This window comes from Akanthomyces muscarius, chromosome 5 (genome assembly GCF_028009165.1).
Source record: "Akanthomyces muscarius strain Ve6 chromosome 5, whole genome shotgun sequence".
In the NCBI taxonomy this organism is placed as follows: Eukaryota; Fungi; Ascomycota; class Sordariomycetes; order Hypocreales; family Cordycipitaceae; genus Akanthomyces; species Akanthomyces muscarius.
In genome coordinates, this window is record NC_079245.1 from 2,469,516 (window position 1) to 2,496,312 (window position 26,797).

Genomic DNA, 26,797 nt, shown 5'->3' on the forward strand with positions numbered 1-26,797 from the left:
ACGAGACGGCTCTTTGGATCGCGCTTTCGACCAGCGCATAGACGCAGAGAATGTCGTCCTCGGGAGGTGGCTTCTTGGGCCGCTCGAGTAGCAGCACCGCGAATATGCGCGGCCTGGTGCAATTCATTGCAGACCTACGAAATGCCCGTGCCCGCGAACTCGAAGAGAAACGAATCAACAAGGAGCTTGCCAACATCCGCCAAAAGTTCAAGGATGGAAACCTCAACGGCTACCACAAGAAGAAATACGTCTGCAAACTTCTCTACATCTACATCCTAGGCTGGGACGTCGATTTTGGCCATCTCGAAGCTGTCAACCTCATTTCCGCTGGAAAGTACTCGGAGAAGCAGATTGGCTATCTGGCCGTTACGCTATTTCTTCATGAGAAGCACGAGCTTCTCCACCTCGTCGTCAACAGCATTCGCAAGGATCTTTTGGATAACAATGAACTCTTCAACTGCCTGGCTCTGCACGCCATCGCCAATGTTGGAGGCCGCGAAATGGGCGAGTCTCTAAGTGGCGACGTCCACCGGCTTTTGATCGCTCCGTGGGTGACATTACAGTCCCGCTAAAATGCGCTTTGGCTAATAACTCCCTACAGTACCTCGAAATCCTTTGTCAAGAAAAAGGCAGCCCTCACACTACTGCGACTGTACCGAAAGAGCCCCGAAATCGTCAGCCCTCAGTGGGCTGATCGCCTGATACACTTGATGGATGATAGCGATCTCGGAGTTGCCCTCTCTGTCACATCGTTGGTAATGACAGTAGCGCAGGATAGCTTGGATCTGTACAAGGGCGCATACGCCAGAGCCGCTGCTCGGCTCAAGCGCATTGTCATCGATGCCGAGTACACGGCCGATTATCTATACTACAAGGTCCCTTGTCCATGGCTTCAAGTGAAGCTCTTGAAGCTGCTTCAATATTTTTCGCCTTCAGGTTTGTTTAGCATGGTCACTATGCGGTATAATCACTAACCAGACACCAGAGGATACCCACGTGCGCAATATGCTACGAGAAGCTCTGCAAAAGATTCTGAGCCTGGCTACGGAAGGCAGCAAGAACGTGCAGCAGAACAATGCGCAAAATGCGGTGCTGTTCGAAGCAATCAACCTCATTATTCACCTCGACTCCGAGCACGAACTTATGGACCAGATTTCATCTCGCCTGGGTCGCTTCATCCAAAGTCGCGAAACCAATGTCCGCTACCTTGGTCTCGAAGCAATGACGCATTTGGCCGCACGCACACGAACGCTATCTCCGATCAAGCAGCACCAAAACATTATTCTCGGATCTCTCAAGGACCGTGACATTAGCGTTCGGCGCAAGGGATTGGACCTTCTCTACAGCATGTGCGATTCTACAAATGCTAGGATTATCGTTGGCGAGCTGCTGCACCATCTCCAAAATGCCGACTACGCTATTCGTGAAGAGATGGTACTAAAAATTGCAATTTTGACGGAAAAGTATGCCACTGACGTTCAGTGGTACGTCGACATCTCCCTCAGACTGATTGCCATGGCTGGCGATCATGTTAGCGACGAAGTCTGGCAGCGTGTTACGCAAATCGTTACAAATAATGAAGAGCTGCAAATATATGCGGCCCAAAATGCACTGCAGCACATCAAGTCGGACCATTGCCATGAAACGCTGGTCAAGATTGGAGCCTATATCCTCGGCGAATTCGGCCATCTTATCGCAGACCAGCCGCGATGTAGCCCCATTGAGCAGTTCATGGCTCTGCAAAACAAATTGGCCTCGTGCTCGTCTAGCACTCGTGCCATGATTCTCTCGTGCTTCATCAAATTTGTCAATCTGTTTCCTGAAATCAAGCCCCAGCTGGTCCATGTTTTCCAGGCTCACAGCTACACTCTGGATTCAGAAATGCAGCAAAGAGCCTGCGAATATCTGACCCTTGCGACACTGCCTACTGATGACTTGTTGAGAACAGTTTGCGACGAGATGCCTCCGTTCCCCGAGAGAGAATCGGCTCTCTTGTCCCGACTGCACCAGAAACACGCCAATACTAGCGATAGGCGCACATGGGTAGTTGGAGGCAAGGATGCCAATGCGGATAATTCTGAACTCAGCATGGCCAAACCGGGTCTCAAGCGCTCCTTCAGCTCTGGAAATAAACTCAATGGAGCAAACGGAGGACAATCGCATGGAGCAAATGATTTGGCAGGTCTGGACATGAGCGGACCGGCAGAACCAGCCAAAGCACCGAATCTGGCTAGTGCCGCACATTTGTCGCCTGGCTGGGAGAAGGGCTTCAACCGCCTGCTACTTCGATCAGAAGGTGTGTTATACGAGGACGGCCAGCTGCAAATAGGCATCCGATCCGAATACCGCGGCCAGATGGCTTGCATTATTGCCTACTTCAAAAACAAGAACCCTGGCGAGATTTCATCCTTTACCACTACCTTGGACTTGGACCGGAGCGAAAAGGCCAATTTGACGTGGGACGTGAAAGACTCGCCGGACAACAGCCTCGTCCATGGTGGCCAATCGCAACAGGTCATCATGTTTGAGGCGCAAAAAGCGTTCACAAAGAGCCCGACAATCCGAGTCAGCTATCTGGCTGGATCTCTGCAGGCGGTTACACTGAAGCTCCCTGTTGCCATTCACAAATTCATGGATCCTGCCGAGCTATCCGCGGAAGACTTTTTCAAGCGATGGAAGCAAATCAACGCCGGGCAAAGGGAAGCGCAGGCCATATTCGGCGTAAATGCCAAAGCCAAGAACAGAGAGATTACGGAGACGTTTGTTAGGAGATCTATAGAAGGATTCCGGTGGCGCTTGCTTGACAGGGTTGATCCCAACCCGAAGAATATTGTCGGTGCCAGTGTGCTTCACACGACACAAGGTGGCAAGTTTGGCTGTCTCATGAGACTGGAACCTAACTACGGAAGCCAGGTACATCTCTTGTTCTCTTGACATTTCTTATTTTGCTAACGTTTGGCCTGTAGATGATTCGACTGACAGTTCGTGCAACTGATGATTCGGTGCCTGCTATACTGCTCAAGCTCATGCAGGATCATTTGAGTATGGGTGTTTCTGCAGGACCTGACCTGCCAGAGCCTCCCTCAAGACAAGAAATCTCTGATGCGTTTGGAAATGTGATGGTGACGTGATTGGGAGAGAGGGCTGGCACCAGCATCACCAGCCGCAATCACCTCAGAGGATATCAGCGGATGGTAGGCATTTATTTGTATATGCGCATAGGAAAAATATGGCGTTTGGCGGGCTTCAATTGGTAGAACACAGAGTTGATAAAAGAATGAAGAGCGGAGCCTTTGGCGGTCGTTGACATTGTGAGAATAGGGCATGCTGCCAACAGGCATGTCATGGCTGGAACAAAATTGTGCAATCGTGACTTATTTACAAAATTAAAAAAGTATATGCTGCTAATGATATTTATACACGGATCTTGGCATCCGCTCTATCTGGTCGCTGACCAAAAATTGTGCTGCCTACTCGGACCTCGCCACTGCCCTCGGCGATGGCACCCTCAAAGTCCTCGCTCATGCCCATGCTCAGCTCCAGGCTGGCCGGCTCGACGCCCAGCGCCTCAGCGACGAGGTTCCGCTGCTCCTTGAGCGCGACAAAGTCCTCGTTCTTGGTCTCGGCCGTGGTGGCCTTGCTGCGCGCAATGGCGCCAATGGTCATGAGCCCGAGGAGCTTCAGCCCGGGACACTTGTCGACAATCTCGCGACAGAGTGCCACGGTCTCGTCGCCGGGTTGCGCGCCCGACTTGGCGTCCTCGCCCGACGTGTTGACCTGGACGTGGACGGACAGCGGCGGCACGGCTGAGTCGGAGGAGCGGAGCGTCTCGCGGGTGTTGCTGAGCAGGTTGGCCTTTTTGACCGTGTCGACGCTGGAGACGCAGAACAGGTTGGGGATCTTGGCGAGGGACTTGCAGTGGCCGGACTGGAGGCCGCCGATGAAGTGCCACTGGATGGTGCGCGGCAGCAGCTCGGCCTTTTGGGTCAGCTCCTGGGCGTAGTTTTCGCCAAAGTGCTGGTGCTGCGCGGGTGCCTGGTGGAGGGCGAGAATGTCATTGGCGGGCTTGAGCTTGGAGACGGCCACGAGGCGGACCTAAAGGCGGGAAGTCAGTATCGGGAGACTGAGGATGTACAAGATTTTGTTTGCCGTGGGCGTTTGGGCTACACATACATTGCGGCCGGCGTTGAGTGCTGTAATGCGCTGCTGGACGGATGAGAGCTGCGACACGAGCGTGGCCGCTCTGGCGGGATCTATACGCATTTCTTCGGTATTTTCACTCATTTCTCAATGGGACACAACAGAACCAATGGTCGAGCGGTCTGTGGTGAGTTTTATGAAGAAGCAAGTAAAAGAAGAAAAAGTATGTAAAGGGCGTATTACCATGTCAAAATGGCCACCCGCACAGCGTGGGTCGTTGGCCTGCAGTCATCGATTTTCGGTGGCGCTGGCGTCTGTCCGCCTTCTAACAAGCTCGCCTACAGCGAGGGCCGGCTCATCATCGGCCGTGTCGACAACATCACACTGTGGCAGCATCAGGAGAACCAGCAGCGACGTGTTTGTTGCATAAGCGCCCGTCAAATTGCATACCATAAATTACAATCCAGACTTGAGCAGAATCCCGCGCCGATTTACCGCCCAGTCGCCTCCCCAAAGTCAGCGTGGAGGGGTCGTCGAGCATGACCTCGGACACCAAGCTGCGCCGCCGGGCCAGCAGCGCGGCCTCACGCAGCGGCCACACTCGCGGGGCCTCCAATCAGATGGTAAAGCCCAAGTCGATACACACGTCGGACGACTTTGTGCAGGACTTTCTCGGGCCGTCTTTTGACCCGGCCGCCTTTCTCAACGCCAAGCTGCCGCCGCTGGCGCCCAAGTCAAGCACCTCGGCGCCTACTGGGGCGGTACCGCTGGCGGACCTCTCGCAGCAGGCCAGTGCACTGCTCTCACAGCTCAATGCGCAGACGACGCGGCTGTCGTCGACGCTGACACAGCTCACCGACGACATCCTGCGCAGCGGTAGCCGGCTTGCGTACGAGGTGGAGCTGCTGCGCGGCGAGACGCTCAGTCTGCAGGAGACGATGCATGAGACGTTGCATGACGACATTGCCCATTTTCTGCCCGAGGGTATTCGCGGGAAGAAGGATGAGGAGGGAGAGTCACCTGCGGGTGAAGATGAGAAGGAGAATGGGGAGGATGAAGAGGACAAGACCAAAGAAAACAGCGCCCATGCCGAGTTACCTGTACCGACAACAACAGAAGCAAACAGCACCAGCAATGAGCCAACATACGTTCAGCAACTACGAACACTGACATTGGTGCGATCACGTATAGAGACTGTGGTCAAGACATTTGGCGATGCCATGGATTTCGGCTTTCCCCCCTCAGAGCTGTCTGTGAGCTCATCCTTCCTCTCCGTGTCCGCGCCAGAGCCCGGCTCCGAGCAGCAGAGCTCCGAAGACCGTGGCCAGCAGACCCTCAGGAAGCTGCGCGACGAAATCAGCAGCCTGCTGCGCCCGGCGGCCACGGACAGCAGCAGTGCCGCCGACCCCGTCGCCGGCATCGAAAAAGCGGCAAACAGGATCGAGGAGCTGAAGGAGCTGAACAATGTTTGGAGGGGCACCTCCGAGGAAAAGGGCCGCAGTCGGTTCATTGAGAGCCTCGCCAAGATGGTCGAGGACAGACACAAGGAGCTCATGCGCGAGCTGGACCAGCAGCGCTCGCCAGCCAAGAAGGCGGCGGAAGGCGGGACGAGGCGGACAGGATCGCCGGCGCTCGGGGACGAGGCGAGACCACAGCCGCCGCCGGGAGGATTTGGGTTGATTAGCCAGCTACAAAAGCTACGGAGTGGGCTGTAAAAATAAGCAGAATTAATGATAGACGAGAAAGGCATATATTGCCATCGAAGTGGTTGTTAGGGCAGTTAGCAAAACATCTGGTGACAATGCACTGACCAATTCAGTCTTTACATGCATATGATATGGATGGTACCATGATAAAAAAAAAGAAGAAACATTTTTTTCTTTCAATGATTCTATACAGCTATGGCTCTGCATCTGGGCCTAACAGTGCTCGTACAGTGCCAATGTACAGTGCTTAGATTCTGTCTCAGCAGATACCCGCCCCTGCCACTCCGCACTAGCCAATCAGATGTACTGCTTGTAACGGAAAGCCCCACATGGGCGGTGAGATGGCCCAATACGGATTCGCACGACTGTAGCCGTGGGAGCGTCTGAGGCAGAAAGGCTGTCGCACAACACCACGAACGGTACACTCGCCTACTCCTCACCTCGCTGTCGATTTAGGTGTCCGCGCCGCTGGCGAAGTCATTTGGAGTGCATGTTTTGCTGCATCTGATTTTCCTATTTCTTTTTGCCTTCCGCCCTTGGTGCAGCCGTGCCGCACGTGGAACGCCTGCTGCCCGTTGCCGCAACCGCCGCAAGGTCGCCAACAAGCTTTGTGGCTTTTACGCCTCGTCGATTTTCTTTCGCATAAACACTCGATACTCTCGCGACTCACATATATACCATACGTCTTCTCCCCACTTGGAGCTCGACAAACACATCCTCATACACAATGGCTACGAGTGACGCTGCCGCAGCCTCTGCCCTGAGCGGCAGAGCCGACCGGCGCTCCCCTCCCGCTGCGTCCCAATCGAAGCGTGACCGCAAGAGACAGGCTCTCATGGACCGCCTCAGCACCATGAGCGATAAATTCCAGCGCGAGCAGGATCCGACGTACCGCGATCAGCTACAGAAAATCCAGTTTGAGCTCAACCTCGTGCAGCGCTTCGACCCGTACGAAGAGAACCCGCTCATCGCGGCCGAGGAGCTGCGCAAAGAGCACAAACAGGTTCTCGGCCCCATGGCCAACTCGGACAATGGAAGGAGCATGATTGACATGGCCGGTATACGATTTCCCGAGTTCATGGACGAGCTCGAGGATCTCGTGGAAATTCGCGACTTTCAGCTGGCGCAGTCCAAGGTATGTTTGACATTCTGCCACAGACGCATCAAAGAGAACCCCCAGGCTAACGCATCACGCAGAATGAGTACGACCGCAAAGTTCAAGAATACAAAAATACACATGCCTACAAGGTCGAAACCGCAAGGCGCGAGCACCGCGCTCTCACAGGCACCCTGCGCGACCGACTCATCAATACTCTCAACCAGAAAAAGAACCGATTGAACCGCGAAAAGGAAGTGCTCGAAATCAACGACTCCAATGCCCTTCTGCTCAACCCCAACCAGTTCAGCCTGACGAACCCCGGCTCGCCCGGCGGGACCCACGGCAAGCGAGCCACCCGCCTGCGTAAGGACGCAGACGACCTGACGCTGTTCCCCGACGGCAAGAAGCGCAAGCGAAATCACGAGGAGGACGCCGCGGCGCCGGCCCGCCGCGGCCTCGACCCCAACAGCACCACGCCGCTGTGGCAGTCGGAAAAGGCCCGGGCCATGGCCAAGCAAAACGGCCCTGTGTATAGCATCGACAAGCTCTTCACGGACAAGGAGCTCTCGATGCACTACAACACGTCGGCCCTCGCCGCGCACCAGTATGTCCTGCGCAACCGCGCCAACGGCAACGCCTCGCTGCCCGCCGACGACGACAGCGACTCGGGCGGCCACCTCAACGGCGACGGCGACGACACCGAGTCGACCCCCTCGGCCGCGCCCGCCATGGAGCGCAACGTCTCCCACGCGACTAGGAGCACGCGTGGCGGCGGTGCCGCCGCCGCTGCCGCCGCCGCCGCGGCCTCGGCGGCGCAAAACTTCCTCGACGACCGCGTCCTCGGCATCGAGGGCCTGGCCAACTTTGAGCTGCCCGGCAACCTGGACCTGATGCACGCGCAGGAGCCGCCCAAGATGCCGCCGCCGGTGCCGCAGCAGTACCTCAAGCCGTACCCGCGCACCGCGGACCAAAACTTCCCCGTGCCGCTGTCGCAGGACGACATCGCCTCGGACCTGACCATCATGGGCTTCTTCAAGCAGTACGACCAGACGCACCACCGGCCCGGCGCGCACCTCGACTCGGGCACCGGCATGCGCCGCGTGCTCGAGGCCGTCGCCACGCCGTACCACCGCGGCAAGTACGTCGCCTTCACGGCCGCGCCCCGCGACGACCCCGAGGCCGTCAGCGACAGCCTCGGCATTCCGAGCAGTTTGCGCGACCAGCCCAGCCCCCTGGGGCCCTCGGGCGCGGCCTTTTCGTCGGCCGCGGCGACGGCGGTCCCCATGAGCAGGCAGAGCAGCGGCGGCACGGTCACGAGCCGCCAGGCCACGGGCGGCAGTGGGCGAGGCAAGGGTCGGCGTGGCTAGCATCATGACAAGAGCACGCTGTTTTTCTTTGGTTTACTAGTATTTGTTCTTCATGGTCTTTGTTTCAGGTCTTTTCTACACTATGGCGGGCGTTGATGATTTTGGGCTTTGGCGGCACGCCTTTAGTGGCTGCTGTATTACTGCAGCTGCGCTTCTTTATTATCGAATGTTTCTTATGTACTTGTTTATACCGCAGGTTCTGGTTCTGCTGGACGTCATGTTTCCCTGGAATTTGTGTCTCACGGAAGGAAAGATTGGCCGACCTTGGAGTTCCCCTTGTAATGAATTGAAAAGAGGACGGCGGCTGATAAAGGAACGAGGCTACGGACCCTCAGGTAGACGAAATGAAGCGAGAGTCTCAGATTTACATTGTATGCTTTATAGTTCATGCCAATTCTTTAGTCGACATACCGCACGGGTGCACAATACCAAAAGACATGTCTCGATAATGTTCAAGTTGCATTCTAAATCAAGGCTTACTCCCATGCTACCTATGCGTACACACGTTTCAAAAAAAAAAAACACCATTGCTCTCGAGATGAATCTCTGTTGAGTCTCGTGCTTCCGGCTTGCTCAAGGTCCAAAGACCAGCGTGCGGACCTCGATGCTCTCGCGGCCCTCGGCGTCGACGCGCGTCCTGGGGTCCGCAAAGGCGGTATGCGGCGCGCGCCCGCCGATGCCGGTGCCGGGCTTGAGGGACTCGCTGTCGAAGCACTCGAGCAGCAGGCGCTCGCTGCCCGTCATGCCGCTGAGGTAGTACCACTTCTGGCGCGGGTTGTACCGGACGGCGGCCGTCTCGCCCGTGTAGCCGCTGCTGTATCGATGCTGGACCGGGACGACGTCGCCGTCGTCGACAGTCGCCGTCGACGCAAACGACAGCGGGTTGCTCTCGACCGGCCCCTTGTTGAGCGGGCGCCAGACGTTGACGAGGCGGTACCTGCCCTTGAGGAGGGCGTCGGCCTCGCCGGTCTCGCCAAAGTAGCGCCGCACGCGTTGCTCGACCGACCTGGCCGTCTGGTCAATGTGCACGCGGTTGACGGGCCCACGGCTCGCGTCGGGGTCGGACCGGCGGATCGTGTGGTCAAAGATGAAGACCCTCTGCGCGCCGGGGATGTGCGACAGGAGCAGCTGCTCGACCTCGGGGTAGTAGTTGGCCGCGATGGAGGCGTCGTCGGTGAAGGACGCCTCGGCGGACGGCGGCACGCCCTGCACAACCTGGAAGGCGTCGCGGTCGAGGGAGAAGTCGGCCTCGCGGCCGCGGATGTCGTGGATGGTGGTCGGCTGTACGACGTCCGAGTAGTTGCGGTCCGGCAGCGGGGGCTTGGCGTCGATGTTGTTGTAGGGCGCCGAGTCGTCGGCGGGCGGCTGGTAGTAGTTGAGGTTGGCGGAGACGTCGCCCCGGGGCACGGCTACGGCGGCGGCCATTGCGTGTGTTGTGTGATTGTGGGTGACTGGTGGTGATGCTGAAAAGACTCGGGTGCAGGAAATATTGAAAAGCCTCGGGTTGCGTTGGCTTCTCGAAACAGAGGCTGTCTGTGCGGGGAGATGTATAAGTAAGTGGTGATGCGGCTTTGGGCGCTGATGGCGTTGAAAAGTTACAAGTGTGTGCTTTGATACTTTGCCGGATGCGAAACGATTTAAAATATGAGCTTGTCTTTAATTTCCGATCGACTGGAGATGCGATGGCTTGGAGATGTATAAATAGATGGAATGCCTCGGCCAGGCGGGATGACGTGATTTCAAATCAGGTTGCTTTCAAATCAAGCTAACAAACAAAAGCCGGTCGGGTTGACGCCATACTGCCGCGGGGGGGACAAAACCGAACGTGAATGGATGCGGGCCCGGCGGGGTGCGTTGCGTTCCACCATTGACGGTGCAAAAGAATTACTCATCCAGTCGATGCTCTCATAATTTGTCTCTTCTCTGCACCAACGAATCGGCCTGCCAAGGGCGGCGGTAGCGTCACTGACCTGCGCAAAGGGCGCGGCTTACAGGATCACGGCCCCACTTTCGCCGGGCGTCGGCCGACCAGCCGGCCTGAAGACGTTGACATTTCATCATTTTAGGGACCAAGGTGCAATGCTTGAAAACTGTGTTGGTGTTAATAATATGTCTCTAGATTTGAAATTATGATCACAGTTTGAGAAACAATAGAGCAATGCTGCCCGTGTCAGATCGCCGTCGACGCCTCGTCCCCTGTAATGGACGTGTAAATCAATCCCACAATTCGCTTCTTACAACTCAACAGGCCGTATAAGCATCTAATCAAACTGCCATGGCGGCAGCGGCGACAAGCACAAAGACGGAAACAGAGGCAACGTCACGAGTGGCGGCATTCTTGGAAGGGAAGCCCTTGGGGCGGCCTTGATTCTGGTTGTTGTCGTTGTTGCTGTTGCCGTTGCCATTCGAGTTTGAGTTTCCAGAGCCAGAGTTGGAGCTCGAGCCCGAGGAGCCGCTCTTGTCGTCGTCCGAGCTGGAACCAGACGAGCCGCTGGAGCCGGAGCCAGAGCCAGAGCCAGAGCCAGAGCCAGAGCCAGAGCCAGAGCCAGAGCCGGAGGAGCCAGAACCCGAAGACCCCGACCCGGAGGACCCCGAGCCAGAAGAGCCGGAACCAGAATCACCGTCGACGCCGGGAACGCCAAACTCGGGGAACGCAGTATTGGGGTCGATGATGGAGCACTTGGGCTTGGACTTGGGGCAGCACCACCAGACTGTGGGGTTGTCGCTCTGGTTGTTGCAGACGGCACCCTCGTTGCAGTACTGGGACAGGATGCCATCGTCACCGCAGCACGAGGCAGCAGAGGGGATGCAGGATTTGCCGCAGCTCTTCTTGCCAGAGGGACAGGCTCGGGCCATCAAGGCACCTGGAAAGACTATGCGTTAGCTCGCGGCCGACAAAGTAGTATGAAGCAGGTATAGGAAAGCAAGTCCCTTACCCGACGTGTTTTCTGCTACATCCAGAGCATAGCTGGAGGTAGCAAGGAGAGCCAGAACAGTTGTGAAACGCATTTTGCAAGAGTGTATCCGTAGACCAAGTAAACCAAGTAATGGAAGAAGGACAAGGCGAGGATGGCAAGCGTGGTAGTCACAACAAAAAGCAGTCGAGCAAGTGGCCGAGACGAAAAAGTTTTGACCGGATTTTCAACCGTGTGAAAGGATCCCGGGTTTATTTACATTTTTACAGTCATTTTTCGGCAGCGCTTCCAACATGCTGCTGGAGATGAAGTGTAAGACTCGGTCCAACTTTAGAATTAAGCTACCCACCGACGAGCCTAAAATTCAGCCTTGCACGGGCTGGCTTCAACGCGTTTTGGGCGCGGTGGAGTGCGGCTGAGGCACTAGGGCTGTCTCGACTGGGGGGTTTGAGTCGCTCAGGGTCAGTCCGGCTTTGAAAAGAGGCAACCTCTGCGGCGACGGTCTCATTCACTAAAGGGATCGTCCTGCTGTTGGGCTTGAACAGGCCGAGGACTTCGTTGTAGGGCTAGGAGGAGAGGGGCGGAGCTAGGGTTGGCTGAATCGTGCCTGGTTCGTATCTCGCATCGGGCGTTGCGTGGCTGCATGTGGAAAAGCCAAATGGACGGTGTAATCTAACTGGCAGTGGCAGTGATGGAATGCATCTATGCGTATGCACGATCAGGCTATGCCGCGAGGTTGGTTGCCTCGACTGCAGCCGACGGCCTCACGAAAGGGCGCTGGTGTCGACGTGGTGGTGATGATGATGATGATGGTTACTGTCAGAGTGCATCGAGCATATTGTGAGAGTGCTCGGTAGATGCTCCCGGATTAGCCGATCTGAGAGTCTTGCCGTCGCGTACATGTTGGAGTCTAGGTTGAGCAAGGATGGAAGACGACGCTCATCTCCGTCGGCACGTGGTTAGTCAGCCGCATCAGCGGAATGGGCAAAATTGAGTATTATGCCGTTTGGCGACATCCGGATCAGATGGGAGCAAAAGGCAGGGCCGAATCGTGAAAAATTGGTGCAAGATGAATTCAAGTCGGTGTTCTTTTTTTAAACAGACTGTCCTGGTGTATATTCATTGTACGAGGTGCTTTGCATTACCGTCTAGCAACTACTCATCAAGCGTTCGTGATCAAGACAGCGGGAGTAATGGGCAAGTGATGGGCAGCAAACAAAGGCTAATTAGCACGCGAAACCCCGCAAAAGAAGCGGCAAGCCATCCGAGGACCGAAAGGCCAATTGCCTGTTTGAGCTGGTGTAAGCCTCATTGTGTATATGGTTTTGACTGGATTTCTCTCGCCACCAGGCATCTTTGTCCTTGCTTCGGAATGAATTACCGAGGTCAAGGCCATGCTGGCGGAATCGGAGGCTACCAGTACTGGTACCTATTGACCACTGTGCGGGCCACCTCCTTTATTGCTAACGTTCCCTACCTTACAGGCGACCACCACCAAAAACAGCGAATGATGGCAGCCGTTTTGCCGCTAACCCGACGTTGACTGGCAAAAACGCTTTCTTCACCATTGATTGTAGCCTCGCTGCTGCTCCACGACTCCTCAACAAACCTTGTTTTGCCGCAATCCTATTTTTTTTTCTTTCATAACCGGCCCTGCATAATTTTCCCACCCTTTATCCCATCTTTGATCGCCTGTGCCTGCCGACGTCGTTGCGGCTCTTTGATTCGGCGCCGGTTTTACCCTCACCGTCCGGCCGAACGCCACGCCGCTCAACGCCAAGCCTAAACACGACCGTTTGACTTTGCGTCTCGTCTCCCGCTCGGCGGTTCGGCCGGCCTTGCGCTCCTTGCATCAACGCTACTGCGCAACGGTCATCATCGTCCGCGTCCTTCTCTGGCGGCTGGACTTTGGCTTGCTTCATGGACCTCTGCGCTCAGCCTCGCCGTGATTGAGCGCAAGCCCGTGCCGCACGCCGTCTTGTCGACGACGCCCATCATGGCCCAGCTCACCACCAATCCAGCCAATGGCCATGCCGTCCCCGTCCCGGGACGCTCTGCACTGCCAGACCGCTCCGTCACTGCCGAGACGATTGAGGATGCTTATGTCGCCTTTATCTTCTACTGCAACCCTGCCTTGCCGGCAGATTGCGACACCGAGACCCTGCGCGAGGCCTTTCGCAACCCGCCTCGGAGCGGCGGCAAAGTCTTTGACCCCTTTGCCATTTATGAGCTCGTGCGCAGATTTTACAGCAAAGAAATCAAGACTTGGACCGAGCTGACCACGAAGCTCGGTGTCGAGCCTCCTGACCCTTCCAAGGAGGAGAGTGTTCAAAAAATTGCTCAATATGGTGTTCGCCTCAAGGTACGAACCCGGACGCTGCTCGCCCGTGCACGCGCTAATATTCTACAGAAATGGCTACATTCAATGCACGTAAAGGCCTTTTTTGAGTACCTCATGGAAATGGCCAACGACTATTGGACAAATATTCCCATGGACCCTAGCCCTGTCGCCCAGCCTGTTCGTGATGGCATCGCCGTGGAGGACGACATGGCTCTCAGGGCACTCTTGCCTCATATACGCCCCAAGAGAGGCCGCAAGAGACCCGATAGCGACAATGCCGGGAATGGCCCAAATCAGCGGCAGCGCACATCGCCAGGCGCCACAACCGACGAGTATGTGCCCCAGTCCGCATGGCCCTTGGAGAACACGCCGCTTAGCGCATGGCCGCCGCATGAAACTATACAAACGCCATTGACACGCTGGCCTGCTTCGGCCGTCACGCCTTCCGTACGAGATGCTTTCTGGGGCGACGAACCCCGTTCTGCTGTAACGCCGAGCAAGGCTAAAGGCCCTCATCAGCGCCGTGGAGCAAAGAACGTCTCGTCAGCATGGAAGTTGGGCGGCGAAGATAAGCCCAAGAAGACCAGGGGACGGCCTCCGATCAACCGCACTCCAGTTGATACCCCGACAACAGCCGCGACGGCGTGGCCACATAAACCAAATCCACTGCAGTCCCAGGACAAGTCTGATACAAATGGCTACATGGAAAGCGAAATGTCGCGAAATAGCTCCGTGGCCGGCGAGCAAGTACATCCAGCGGTTACAATGCAGGATATGTCGCAACCACAGATGACATTTGACCACTCACAGCAAACACCTTATTCTTCACATAATATCCCACAGAACCAGCAAGATGGCTCCCGACCAGCTCGTCCAAGCATCTCTCTGCAAGTTCCACAGAGGCCCAGTGGCTCAGTGCGTCTAGCAACGCCGCCGCCGCCGCCGCAACAAGCGCAGCAGGCGCCGGGAATCCATGCCCAGCAAATGTCGTTTCCGCCATATGGAGCCCCAGACCCTCTACCTACCTACGACAACATGCACGCGCCGCCACCGGGCCAACCGTACGCGGAGGACCGGAGCGGCGACGGCAAGTCGCAGAAGTGGGAGCCCATCAATGCGGCCGCCGATGCCTACACGGCGACGAGCGACCTGCCCGGCGGCAGCCTCCCAGAGTACTATTTTGAGACCATGGCGGACCGCACCAACATTGACGCGCTCATGGCGTACTTTATCCGCATGACGCACGAGTCGGACTGGTACGACGGGGACGGCAAGCCGACCGAGGCCGCGTCCATGGAGGAGGCGTCGGCCATAATCAACGCGACGCTCGAAAACATGTACAAGACAGCCGCGTCCTCGCAGGCGTTCCTGATCAACCTGGCCGCGCTGGCCGGCGCGCGCATGCTCATGACGAACGTGACGCGGTGCATCCGCATGGGCGAAAAGGGGGATCACACGGCGTACAAGTGCGAGTGGGAGTACCAGTTTGGCCACCTGCACGGGTACTTTAACATGGCCGCCTCTGTCCCGTTTAGCATGTGGCGGGCCAAGAAGACGGCGGGCGACGACGGCGGGAAGGGAAGCCGCGCAGGTAGCGGTGCGAGTGGTGGTGGTGGCTCGCGAGACAAGGACGACGACGAACCGGACTCGTCGAACCCGCGACTGCAGGCCGAGCACTGGCAGAACAAGTACAAGTCGCTGCTGGGGCAGGTGGACAAGATGGACAAGGAGCTGTTTGACCTGCGGAACAAGGTGATTGATTCGCTCAAGGTGGATCGGGGAGGAGGCACTGATGCAGCAACGTAATTGTATAATGGTGGGAGATGGGGTTGTTTTTTCCTGTATACGGGATTATTTTGTGTGTTTGCGAAGCATCATTGTATCGGTTATATGTAATATGTACATGCATTTGGGTTGAATATACCACCTTGATCATTTGACTTTGCCACAGGGAATTCGAGCAAATTTGTGCAGGACATGGACTACAGGCGCCATTATCAATAGGATGCACATTGGGTAAGCAACGTAGTTGGCAAATCCCGTGCAAATTGAATAGGCCGCCGTGTGCTCACTGTCACGGGACGGCACAGCGAGGTAAGCACTTGGGCCTCACATCTGAACTAGAGTACCAGACAGGGGTTATTTTTTAAAAGTCCTTCTTTGCTTTTGCGACTTGTAGCGGAATTGAGACGTGTCTCGTGCCGGCTCTGTAGTTGGCCCATCACGTCTCAGAGTTATCATCAGGGCCGACTCTGCAAAGGTGCCGCCAGGGGCGGGTTCATTAGCCAACTTACTCGGTACCTTGGAGAATGAGCCGTGTAAAGCGAACAGGCCAACGCGCGCCGGTAGTTGGATCTCGTTCGAACGGTTCAGAACGAGAGGCATGGTCATGAAAATAGCGGCAGATGATTTGCTTAGGGTACAGGACTTTTGGTCCTGTGAATACAGTACAACAGAGAAATCTACTTGTAGCCTATGCCGTGCGACTGGCATGTCTATATGCAGATTTCGTAGGTAGGGGCTGAACAATGGCTAGCACAACTCCAATCACAACCCAAAACTGCACCAAGCATTCAGAGCCGTCTCGTTTCACGCGTCTAGGACAATCTCCTCCTGGCGCCGTCTTATCAACACCCGTGCACCCGGATTGATCATGTATGCAGTCTCCCACGCCATCGGGTCAGGACGGCTGACCCCGTCAGGAAACTTGACATCATACTTGAGCAGAAGATGGCACAGTGCCACCTTGATCTCATTGGCCGCAAGGAAACGACCCGGGCAGCTGTGCTTCCCGATGCCGAAGCCAAGGTAGTTTGCACCAGTTGTGACAAGCTGCGCTGCGTTTTCATTCTGCTCTCGCATTCGAAGAAATCTCTCTCCGTCAAAGTGGTGCGGGTTCGGGTAAATGGACGGGTCGAGCATGGCTGTGATGGTAGGCACCATGACGCTGCTACCTCTGGGTATCTTGGTGCCATCTGGGAGTGCTACTGCCTCTGTCGTCATTCTCCTAGCGGTGACTATCGACTAGTCAGTAAATGCATATACCACAGTGAAGAGAAAATAAAAGAAGAAATAAAAAAGGGCGAAAAAAAAGACAAGTGGGAAGTATGCAAGCTTCAGGATAGGGGACGGGAAAGGCGAGCGACAAGAAGGGCGTACTCATGCTTTGAGGCCGCAACCTCAGAGATTCCTTGACAAAACTGTCCATCCGCTTCAGCTTGTACATGGCCGTCTTTTTCCACCCATTTTCCGATACCACTCGGCAAATTTCCTCTCTCAGCTTTGGTATGTATTCGGGAAATGCGCATAGATCAAGGAGCACGTCCGACATGAGCGTCGACGTTGTGTGAATGGCCACAAAGTTGAGCTGCAACTGGCCTGAGATGAGATCAAAGGGCCTACCTCGGGCAATCTCGCTCATCCAGTCCATCGTGTCTTTGCCCGGGGGCATTTGACCCTTTTCTTCCTGCATCAGGGCTCTCTCTTTCTGTCGCTGTTTAATCTCCGGGCTCAGGATAGCCTTGATGGACTTTAGCATCGCCCTCTGCCCGATGCATTGGGGCAGGAAGAGATTGGCAAGACGCTGCAAGAGGCTCGGCCACTTGAGCAGAGCCTGGGCTGCATGCATTGCGGCCATGGTATACATCAGAGTCAGATCCAGCCATTCTTGGTTGCGCGAGAACTTTTCGCCCAGGAAGACGCGCGTGGAAAGTCGTGTTGTCAAGTTGAGCGCCGTTTTGCCCACCTCGCAGTCTTTCCATTCTATTCATCCGTGCAAAACACCAAGGGTCAGTCGATGTTTCTTTCCCCAAATCTGTGTCCAGCATACGCACCTGGATCGTCACCGAGAAGTTGCTTGAGCGCCATGGATGTCTCTTCCGAGAGTGACTCTGTGATGGCACCTGCGGAAAATCATCAACGATACTGTGCGTGATATATCACATCATTTCAAAGTCACAAACCGAGGGATTGAGTCACTTTTGTTCTGACGGTATCCTGAAAGATGTTGTCGTGAAGAGGCGTGGCAAAGGCCTCAAACCCAGGTAAATGGGAAAGAGATTGCTGCGGTTTGTGAGCATTCGGTCCTCATCCGCCGTATAAATTACATCCGTCAAACCTACCTTTGCCATTTCGTGCGCAAAACTAAACCGATCATCGTTTTTTATGCTCTCCAGGTATCGCGTCGGCAAGACAACTTTTTCACCCGTCGCAGTCGGCACGCGGAATGGTCCCTGGAACCGGGACATTGCCGTGGTCAAGACAGCAAGCGAGTCCTTGGCAAATTCCTCATTAGTGCAGACCAGAGGAAGTTCTGATTTCCTCCAGCTTCTCCAAGACCATAGTAGCCCTGCCAAAAGGGTGCCAATGACGCCTAAAGTGACAGGACTAGAGAACGAGACAACCGAATCAGTGTACATTGCAAACTTTGTCCTTCAACGACTTGGGAATATCAATATAGAAAAAACAGAAAAGGAAACAGACGACAAATGTTTTTTTTTTTTTAATTTACTAGAAGCTATATCGTATGTCAGCAATTGAAAATCATCTTTTGCAGCGGATCGCCTTCCATAAAGCACATGAAGCATATCTCTGCTTCGGCTCCCGTATCGGTGTCCGTGGACCGGCGCCGCCCGTGAGAGCAATGCGACACCGGTCTGCCTGCGTCATGAGTCCCCCTTGCATTTGAATCCCGATTGATTCTGCATTGAATGAATTTTCACAAGGCAATTGTCTCGTTGCTAGGATCATCTATGGTTTACCACATTGACACCCATCATGTCCAATGACGGAGCATCCGCGTCGATGGACGACGAGCAAGTCTGGTATTTTGGCTATGGATCCAACATGAAGTTGTCTGTGATGAAGTCCCGAGGCATTGCGTTTCTCGACGCGCAAGCAGTTTCCGTACCAGGCTACATGCTGACATTTGACGTGTATGGCCTGCCCTACTCCGAGCCCTCAATGGCCAGCGTGGCGCCGCATGAGAGTCGCAGCGCGGTTGGCCAATCCAAGCTCAAAGAACCTCCTCCGGTCCATGGTATTGCATATCTGCTCTCGTTCCCAGACTTTCGTCGAGTCGTTGGATCGGAAGGCGGCGGCGTGGCGTACCGGGAGATTAGGGTGACGGGAGTCAAGTGCAACGACGCAACGGCCGAGAATATCACAATGACGACACTGACGGCTAAGTACCCGAGAAGACCAAATGCGGCGCCTAGCCTGCGATATGTGGTACGTTTGCCGTTATGAAGCTCAGAGAGAGGGTCCAGCACAAAGCTGCAAATGCTGAAATGTAGACAGACACTTTTGCGAGAGGGCGCAGAGGAGCAAGGGCTGCCTGCTAGCTACCAGGAGTATCTTAACAGTCTTCCAGCTTTTGAGGCAGGGGAGACGTGGCGCAATCGTCTCGGCGCCTCAACATTTCTCTGGTTCGGCAGACGAATTGTACGTACATTAGCGAGGAGGGTCCGCAATGCGACAAACGCGGACGGGCAGTGTCCGGAATGGTACGGAAATTTGATTCGGGTCGTTTACAACTCAATGTGGTTGTGGCACGACTATGTCCACGCACCGATCTTTGGGAGAGGCGATGGTGGTGGGATGTCGCAAGTTGGGCTCTGAGCGTTGCGGAGAGGCTCGGTCGCACATATACAGCGCACAGGTGACGATCATAGGAAGCGGGAGCAATATAGATGGCGAGAACATTTATAGGAGAACCGGGGTTTTATCGCCAGGAAATAGAGTTGTCACCATAACGGAAACGTCGTCGCGCCTCAATGTATCTACGCAAGCTCCAGCAATGCAGAGCGCAATGGTCCGGTTGTACAATAGTCGTGGAGAAGCAAGGCACTCGTAAATTTCAGTCCCTTGTTATCAATGCAATTGAAATACTGAATGAAATAATTGTGTGAAATTGTGTGAGGTAGATATTTATTGAAAGTGCAAACTAGTCACGCCGATGGCGAAGTCCTTCAAGCTAATGCCTATCCGTCCCGTGGCTACGTGACAGCACCTACGCTTTCCCAAGCACTCTGAATCTAATACCCTTGCTATCCTCTGGCAGATACCCAACAAAATACTCCTTCACGATAGTCACGTCCCTGACCGTAGTATCTACCAACTCCATGCGCACAGAGCCAACCAGAGCCGCGACCGTCAAGTACAGCTCCGACCAGGCGAGGTTGATGCCCAGGCAATTCCTAGTGCCCTTTCCAAACGGCTGCAGGTGCTTTCGCGCAGTCACTGCCGCTGTCGAGTCACCCATGAAGCGCTCAGGATGAAACTCGTTCGGCTCGGGGAAGACCTCTGGGTCCGAGTGCACATAGTACATGGACTGCGAGAACGTGACGCCGCGCGGGATCTTTAACCCGCGATACACCAAGTCCTCCTCGGGCGCAATCCGCGAGAGACGGCCGGCGACACCGTGCGCGATGCGCAACGACTCCTCCAGCACGGCTGTCAGGTACGGCAGCGGCCGGAGCTTGGTGACGGGCGGGATCGGCGAGTCGGCGTCTGGCATCGCGGAGCGCACCTCGCGCAGCACGCGCGCGTAGACGGCCGCGTCGGCGTGGATGTAGTACAGCGCCGTGGCGAGCGTCCGCGCCGTCGTCTCCGTGCCCGCGCCAATCAGCACCATGGCGTCGGCCTTGAGCCGCAAAAAGGTCTTGTCCTCGGGGCTGAGCTGGTCGCTTTGGACCATGGAGTGGACAATGGTGCGGGATGATGGCGCCAGCGACTTGTCATAGCCGTCGTGGTGGTGGTGGCTGCCGGAGCCGGTCGCGTCGTCGTAGGCGACTTGCGTCATCTCGCTGATGAGCTTGTCGTACTTGATGCTGTTGTCGAGGATCTCGCTGCTGGGCATCATCCACTTGGGGGCGCGGAAGATGGCAATGGCGAGCGGGCGAAAGATGCGCGCAAAGGGATGCACCTTGACACCCTTGAGGAGGATGTTGTTTAAGGGCCTGCCAAAATTGCCCGTGTCTAATGCGCCAAAGGATCTTCCGAAAGAGTACTCGGAAATGACGTCTATTGGTTGGGAGCAGTGTCAGTCTGTGACGCTTGTGGAGTGGAAACAGAAGAGGCTCAGTATTGGACTGAAGATGTGTAATTTCTCACCTAACGTCAATCCGCTGACGGCGTTGCGCATCTCCAATAGCTCTTGAGAGCCTGCCATAGAGAGGATCTTGTCCCTGAGCAGCTGCACTTTGCCCAGGATTCTGGGCTCGAGGTCTTGCACCATCCTGGCACTGAAATAGGGAGCCATGCTCGATCTCTTGGCCCGGTGGACATCATGGTCAATGGTCGCGCCCGCGCTGTGGTCACCAAACTCGTTGGTTCCGACCATCCAGAAAAACAGCGTGCTCTTGTTCCTTTTCCGTCTCACGTCGCTGGGGTACACCTCGTCAATGTAGTGCGTGTCCTTGATGTGCACCTCATCCGGGCCGATGCGAATAATTGGCCCGTACTTTTCGTGAAGCGTCGCGAGGTGCATCATAAACTGACCCTGATGCGGCCAGAGCTCGTACCACGCATGGTAGAGATACGTCACGGAGGCGAACCATGGGCCTGGGACGTGAGAGATGCGGCTGAAGAAGACGCGACGGATTGCGACGAAGACAACGTAGCAAAGAAAGGCGAGCCCAATGCAGGCTAATTTACCCAGCATGGTGAAAGTGATTGCAACAACCAAGCAGTTGCTTACTCGTATCTATTGGGATCTGGCCAAAACTTACTTGTTGGAGGGAAGCACGTCGCAGAGCCACACCCTCTTTCGCTGTAGCTCTATTTATTTTTACCGTTTCCAACTTTGATTTTAAAGCTCCAGATATTTTCTTAGCTTCTTTGAGCTAGCAGACTGCAAGAATCTGCATGTCCAGCCCCCTCGGTATCTGTAACGGTTTTCGGACCCCGTCGGCGACTTGTAGAGCGGCTTCCCAGCAATGAGCCTCGATCTGCAGAGGTACAGCGTCCTTTGTTGTCTGTCCTGCGATCGGAAATATTCGATCCCATGGCTCTTTTGGTTGTGATGATGTACCTTTTCCAAAATTTGAATAGATCTCGATTCTTGAAAACGGCAAAATTGTGCAATCAAAATAAGTGGCGCCTGAAACTACCTGCCCAGTCGCCCTGACGCTTGAATGATCAAGCCAGTGGAATAAAGCCCATCGCTCCGAGGAAAAAAATAATAATTTAGTTATTTGAGATTTATTTGGGAGATTCTGTGTCAATGTGGCAAAGATATAGGCTAGATGGGGCGTGCGATTGGGTTTCGCTGAGCAATTACGCAGCGACAGCGACGACTAGGATTTCAATGGTGTTACAATGTCTTTGAAATGCAGATAGAATAAATAAATAAGATTGATACTAAGATTAATCGTCCGACCCTTCTTTCTCCATCTCAACACGCAACATCCTCCTGAGAACCTTGCCACTTGGCGCTCGAGGCAGACTATCAATGAAACGCACCTCACACCTGGCAATCTTGTGTCTGGAAAGATGCAATCCCAGATAATCTATGAGATCCTTCTCACTGACATCTTTGTTCACGCGAACAGTAAAAATGCGAGGACGCTCATCGACGCCATACCCAACCGACACCGCGCACGCGTCCGTGATCCCGGGGCACCGCTTCGCCACCGCCTCCAGCTCAGCCGGCGAAACCTGCCAGCCATTTGTCTTGATAATGTCCTTGACCCTGTCCATAATGTAAACAAAAGCTGTGCCGTCGGCCTGGTTCTCAAGGTACCCGACGTCACCAGTCCGGTACCAGGAACCCGGAGCAAACGCCTGCGCCGTGGCATCTGCATTGTTGAAGTAGCCCGTCATCATCTGAGGACCTCTGGCTAGGAGCTCGGCGACTACTCTGCCATCGGCTAGCTGGAACTGCGAGACTTTGTCCATGGTTACCTGGTAGCCTCCGACAACCTGTCCCACGGAGCCATAGGTGTCGGTCTGGTCTTGTGACCAGTGCATCCTTGTGATGCATCCGCACTCCGTCATTCCCCACTCCTGAACGAGGACCGCTTCTTTATGTAGTACGTCTAAAAATTCCTCGCGTAGCTCCTTGGTCAACGGGGCGCCGGCGCAAAGGACGGTTCGGAGGCTGGTCAGGGCCGCCCGATCCAGCTCGCCCTCTTGGACCCGCGCAGCCAACCGAGAAAGAATGGGCGGCACAGTGATGATGTCCGTGATGTTGAAGTCGGCAATCCTTTGCGCAAAGCTATCATCAAAGCGCGTCATGAAATATGTAGGATATCCCTGTCGAAGGGGATTGATGATCATCTTGGGGAAAGAGTATGAATGAAAGATTGGGGTGCAGAAAAGACGACGGATAGCATAGCTCTGATTAGCGTCGTATTGCTCGTCCGATGCTGATTCTGTCACGAGAGCCTCGTGGCTGCGATCTGCCATTTTGGGGAACCCTGTAGTCCCTGATGTCGACATGAGTGTTGCCGGTGCCTGTGGATGGACGCGTTCCAAACGCTGGCTCAAGGGCGTCAGCGTGTTGAGCGGAATATGGAGCTTTGCAAGATCGTGCAAGGTCCGGTATCCCAGATTCGGATGCTTCGGTTCAATGAAAGGTTTGAGGATATCGCTGAAGAGAATAATCTCCACATCTGCATCCAAATTCGCCGTGACCGTTTCCATGGAATCAAGGTGCTCAGCAGATGTGACGACGTAGGTGGCTAGCGAATATCGCAGATGATGGTCGAGTTCGTATTGCTTGTATGATGTATTCGGACCAGTCCATTGGCATCCTGAGGCGAGAATAGCAAGAACGAGAACAGGGTAGAGTATCTATCGTGGCGAATAAGACACTTTTACGCGAGTGCTCTAGGGATGGGCACGCAACTAACATCGTTAGGCAAATGGAGGCAAACAACACTTCCAGGTTTGAATGCTCCAGCAAGCCTGGTAACTAATTGAACGACTTCTCTCTTTGAGAGAGTACGCTCAGTGTTGGACGCATCGATTAGAACCTATCGAATGTCAGCTCGCGTTGTGGGCTTGCCTGCCGAGTGAGACGAAGACGCACCACCGTATCAGGATCGTAGTTTCCAGAAAAGGCCCATTCCACGACATTCGGATTTCTACCATGTACTTCATTTTGAGAGGGAAATAGCTTGACACCGAGCTTTCTGATCTGGGAGCAAGAAGACAACAGCAGCTCAAAAATATGACTGAGGACCATGATGGTTTGACGACACGATCTGTTTCAATTAGCGTATGGGATGAACGGGGCTTCGAGCTAACAGATATCCAATGACCTGACGATCTAATATTATAGTGGTGGATGCATTCTTGGTGTGTAGTTCCAGACTTGACCAATAATCAACCTAAAACACGGCGGCCTGACAGCATATTTTCCATGGCCCATAGCATAGAGTGACGAGTGATCGGCCCTGTTGCAAAGCACAGCTATTGGATGATTTACACTGCCAGGTTCGTCGGACTTTGGCGGGCCGTCGGACTCCTGCAGTGTGGCCGCAGTGCAACTGTATTAGGCGGCCCGGCCACACTCCAACTTCGCGGACAAGATCAGCAATCCGGGCTCGGTGGCCCGGGACTCTTCAAATAAAAAGTGGCACAGTAGCAAACGCCGTATTCAGCTGCTCGAGGTCTCTTAAGCATAATCTCTTGCATCCAAAATCGTGCCCCTCGTGCTGTTAGTCGTGGCGAGTAGCCTTGTTCCAGCCTGCCATCACGAACACGCCCACCATGGAAAATACAACTGAGCTGCCAGCTGGCGGCGGCATCTCTGCTTGGCTTGGGAATAACCTCCCATTTACTGTTGACTCTTCTTTTCTGAAGCTGCTTTATGTCGATGTTATGGAGCAAGTGCACATTCACGGAGGAGCAGCAATGCGGACAATTGCTGTCGCGTTTGTGTTTTGGGTAAGTCAACGTCCCAGAGACCCATTACCACTGACATTCATTCTAGTGTTTAAAAAAAATATATGGATGAAACTGACAGTCCTTTTATCAGCATGTATGGGGATGCATTTACAACTTGTATTTTCACCCTTGCGCCAAGTACCCTGGCCCGTTGCTGTTCCGGATGAGCATTCTACCCAATCTTTACTACTCGTGGAAAGGAGTGAAGCATCTCAAAGCCGATGAGATGCATAAGAGATATGGTGAGTGACATTTGACACCTAATCGCAATTACAAAAAAATGGCAGCTGACGTTTTGTAAACAGGTCCAGTCGTGCGGTTGGAGCCGGGGTTCCTGTCATTCATCACGCCGAATGCAGTGCAGAGTAAGTTTAGTCGCAAGTTTACAGACAACCAGATTTCAGTTACTAAAACTCGCGGCAGCCATTTATTCAACTGGGTCGCAGTTTCAAAAGGGCACATTTTATTCGCGAGGCCCTCAGGATAAACAAGTGCTCACCGTGAGTCTTCACTGTTCCTTACCGCCGCTTCAGCTGGACACAGCGCTAAAGTATAACGCCGACAGAACATGTCCACCGCCATTGACAAGCAGGTTCATGCTCGAAAGCGCCGAATAATGTCGCACGCATTTAGCGAAGCAGCCATGAGATCGTACGAGGCCACTGAGCTGGACAAGATCCGGCTGTTCTGCTCCAAGCTCACCGACCCAACTACTTTTGGGGGCGAATACAAGAATATGTCGAGATGGAACTCGTACTTGACATATGATATTATGGGAAAGCTCACTTTTAGCCATAATTACGACATGCTCACAAAAGATGACCACCACTTCATCCAGCCGATTATTGACACGTTCCAGCACAGCCAGGTCGTCCTGGGCGTTGTGCCCTGGGTGGAACGCTGGGGTCTCGCTCCATTGCTGTTCGTCAACATCCTGTCTGCGGTAAGGAGATTCCGAAACTACGTGGATGACCAGGTAAAACACAGAATCTCCGAGGAAAAAGCCGGAAGAGGAAGCAAGGACATTTTTGGTCTGCTTCTTGCCCACGAAGACAAACAGACGGGAGAGAAGATGGGCTTCCAAGAGCTCTCTGATGAAGCCGTCATTCTCATTATCGCTGGTAAGTGGCCTGAAACCATTCTCAATAAGCTGAAGATGAAGCTCAGGGTATACTAAAGTTTTGATGTATTAGCCAGCGACACCACAGGGACCGCCCTTTCTGGCCTCTCCTTCTACCTCGCGCGCTACCCAGAATGTTACATCAAACTGAAACAAGAGATTCGCTCTACGTTTTCCGACGTGGAAGAAATTGTCCACGGACCAAAGCTGCAGGGATGCAAGTACCTCCGCGCCTGCGTCGAAGAGGCTCTCCGTATGTCGCCCGGCGTGCCGGGATACCTCGTGCGAGAGTCACCGCGCGACGGCACAATCGACGGCCACCTGGTGCCCGCCGGCACGCAGATTGGAGTCCCCGGTTGGACCATGCACCGCGACCCGGACGTGTTCCCCGACCCGCAGGTCTTCAAGCCGGAGCGCTGGCTGACGAGCTCGGCGGCCGAGCTGGCGCGCATGCGGGCCGTCCACTTCCCCTTTAGCTTCGGGCCCCGATCGTGCATCGGCAAGAACCTGGCCTACAACACCATCTACTTGACCGTGGCCCGCCTCGCGTTCTTGTTTGAGATGGAATCGCGGGAGCCCCTGCCGCTCGAGTTTCACGTCAAGGATCATTTCGCGGCGGGGGAGAAGAATGGGCCGTTTTTGAAGTTTACACACCGAGAGGACCAGAGGGTTTGAAGGCATCGGAGCCTTTTTGCCGCACGGAGAGCGATGGCTGCGGTTTATAGTATCGATAGGTCGATAGAGAACCCGGGCTTAGAATGAAACTTGTCTTTTGACCTCATTCAGCGACACTTCTTAGTCGGTAGTAAACGTCAGACAAGGCGTGAACTAACAAGGGAGCTGCGCCGATGTAACACCCTGAATCGGTGGCCGACCACCTGCTAATGCGATGAGCAACACAGCCAACCAGCTCTTGTAGACAGTAAAGATAGCAGAACCAGCTATGTGACTAAGGATTCTTTTTTTTTTTAAAAAAAAGAAAGGGAATCAAGAAAATTAAAAACGCACAAAAGCAACTGGAAAGATAATCCATCTCAAGGCAAACCGCCGTGAGGGCGCCATAATATTTCCAATACATCAACGGCCGGCAGGCGCTGAGACTACCGACTTTAGCCTATATAACCATACTCAGCCTTCAATTTGCAGTTTCACGCCCAGAAAAAGAAATTCGCTCTAAAAGAATACCTTCAAATTGCCAAACATCATGACTTCCACT

The 26,797-nt window shown here is 54.5% G+C and overlaps 12 protein-coding genes across 12 annotated transcripts; 6 read left to right on the forward strand and 6 right to left on the reverse strand.

Annotated features, from left to right (window-relative positions):
• Positions 1-104: 104 nt before the first annotated feature.
• On the forward strand, positions 105-3,131 carry LMH87_010114 (uncharacterized protein; the record flags this gene model as incomplete). The annotated part of the gene is made up of 4 exons (XM_056197221.1): positions 105-547; positions 602-936; positions 986-2,913; positions 2,967-3,131. 4 exons carry the CDS (start codon positions 105-107, stop codon positions 3,129-3,131), a joined length of 2,871 nt encoding a protein of 956 aa, XP_056054292.1.
• A 283-nt stretch (positions 3,132-3,414) lies between these two features.
• On the reverse strand, positions 3,415-4,263 carry LMH87_010115 (uncharacterized protein; the record flags this gene model as incomplete). The annotated part of the gene is made up of 2 exons (XM_056197222.1): positions 3,415-4,095; positions 4,174-4,263. The coding sequence occupies 2 exons, from the start codon at positions 4,261-4,263 to the stop codon at positions 3,415-3,417; spliced, it is 771 nt and encodes a 256-aa protein (XP_056054293.1).
• Positions 4,264-4,679: 416 nt separating this feature from the next.
• Positions 4,680-5,855, forward strand: LMH87_010116 (uncharacterized protein; the record flags this gene model as incomplete). Its single annotated transcript, XM_056197223.1, has 1 exon — positions 4,680-5,855. One exon carries the CDS (start codon positions 4,680-4,682, stop codon positions 5,853-5,855), a length of 1,176 nt encoding a protein of 391 aa, XP_056054294.1.
• Positions 5,856-6,573: 718 nt separating this feature from the next.
• Positions 6,574-8,312, forward strand: LMH87_010117 (uncharacterized protein; the record flags this gene model as incomplete). The annotated part of the gene is made up of 2 exons (XM_056197224.1): positions 6,574-6,981; positions 7,044-8,312. 2 exons carry the CDS (start codon positions 6,574-6,576, stop codon positions 8,310-8,312), a joined length of 1,677 nt encoding a protein of 558 aa, XP_056054295.1.
• Positions 8,313-8,885: 573 nt separating this feature from the next.
• Positions 8,886-10,373, reverse strand: LMH87_010118 (uncharacterized protein; the record flags this gene model as incomplete). Its single annotated transcript, XM_056197225.1, has 3 exons — positions 8,886-9,845; positions 9,912-9,920; positions 10,305-10,373. 3 exons carry the CDS (start codon positions 10,371-10,373, stop codon positions 8,886-8,888), a joined length of 1,038 nt encoding a protein of 345 aa, XP_056054296.1.
• Positions 10,374-10,577: 204 nt separating this feature from the next.
• Positions 10,578-11,872, reverse strand: LMH87_010119 (uncharacterized protein; the record flags this gene model as incomplete). The annotated part of the gene is made up of 6 exons (XM_056197226.1): positions 10,578-11,176; positions 11,249-11,263; positions 11,495-11,526; positions 11,577-11,584; positions 11,652-11,665; positions 11,740-11,872. The coding sequence occupies 6 exons, from the start codon at positions 11,870-11,872 to the stop codon at positions 10,578-10,580; spliced, it is 801 nt and encodes a 266-aa protein (XP_056054297.1).
• A 1,351-nt stretch (positions 11,873-13,223) lies between these two features.
• On the forward strand, positions 13,224-15,374 carry LMH87_010120 (uncharacterized protein; the record flags this gene model as incomplete). The annotated part of the gene is made up of 2 exons (XM_056197227.1): positions 13,224-13,589; positions 13,638-15,374. The coding sequence occupies 2 exons, from the start codon at positions 13,224-13,226 to the stop codon at positions 15,372-15,374; spliced, it is 2,103 nt and encodes a 700-aa protein (XP_056054298.1).
• Positions 15,375-16,157: 783 nt separating this feature from the next.
• On the reverse strand, positions 16,158-17,435 carry LMH87_010121 (uncharacterized protein; the record flags this gene model as incomplete). The annotated part of the gene is made up of 3 exons (XM_056197228.1): positions 16,158-16,585; positions 16,728-17,330; positions 17,402-17,435. 3 exons carry the CDS (start codon positions 17,433-17,435, stop codon positions 16,158-16,160), a joined length of 1,065 nt encoding a protein of 354 aa, XP_056054299.1.
• A 909-nt stretch (positions 17,436-18,344) lies between these two features.
• On the forward strand, positions 18,345-19,187 carry LMH87_010122 (uncharacterized protein; the record flags this gene model as incomplete). Its single annotated transcript, XM_056197229.1, has 3 exons — positions 18,345-18,797; positions 18,867-19,010; positions 19,062-19,187. The coding sequence occupies 3 exons, from the start codon at positions 18,345-18,347 to the stop codon at positions 19,185-19,187; spliced, it is 723 nt and encodes a 240-aa protein (XP_056054300.1).
• Positions 19,188-19,578: 391 nt separating this feature from the next.
• LMH87_010123 (uncharacterized protein) lies at positions 19,579-21,231 on the reverse strand (the record flags this gene model as incomplete). The annotated part of the gene is made up of 2 exons (XM_056197231.1): positions 19,579-20,591; positions 20,682-21,231. 2 exons carry the CDS (start codon positions 21,229-21,231, stop codon positions 19,579-19,581), a joined length of 1,563 nt encoding a protein of 520 aa, XP_056054301.1.
• Positions 21,232-21,935: 704 nt separating this feature from the next.
• Positions 21,936-23,757, reverse strand: LMH87_010124 (uncharacterized protein; the record flags this gene model as incomplete). The annotated part of the gene is made up of 3 exons (XM_056197232.1): positions 21,936-23,363; positions 23,423-23,545; positions 23,602-23,757. 3 exons carry the CDS (start codon positions 23,755-23,757, stop codon positions 21,936-21,938), a joined length of 1,707 nt encoding a protein of 568 aa, XP_056054302.1.
• Positions 23,758-24,284: 527 nt separating this feature from the next.
• LMH87_010125 (uncharacterized protein) lies at positions 24,285-26,256 on the forward strand (the record flags this gene model as incomplete). The annotated part of the gene is made up of 6 exons (XM_056197233.1): positions 24,285-24,461; positions 24,553-24,703; positions 24,767-24,826; positions 24,885-24,961; positions 25,027-25,582; positions 25,655-26,256. 6 exons carry the CDS (start codon positions 24,285-24,287, stop codon positions 26,254-26,256), a joined length of 1,623 nt encoding a protein of 540 aa, XP_056054303.1.
• Between the last annotated feature and the right edge of the window lie 541 nt (positions 26,257-26,797).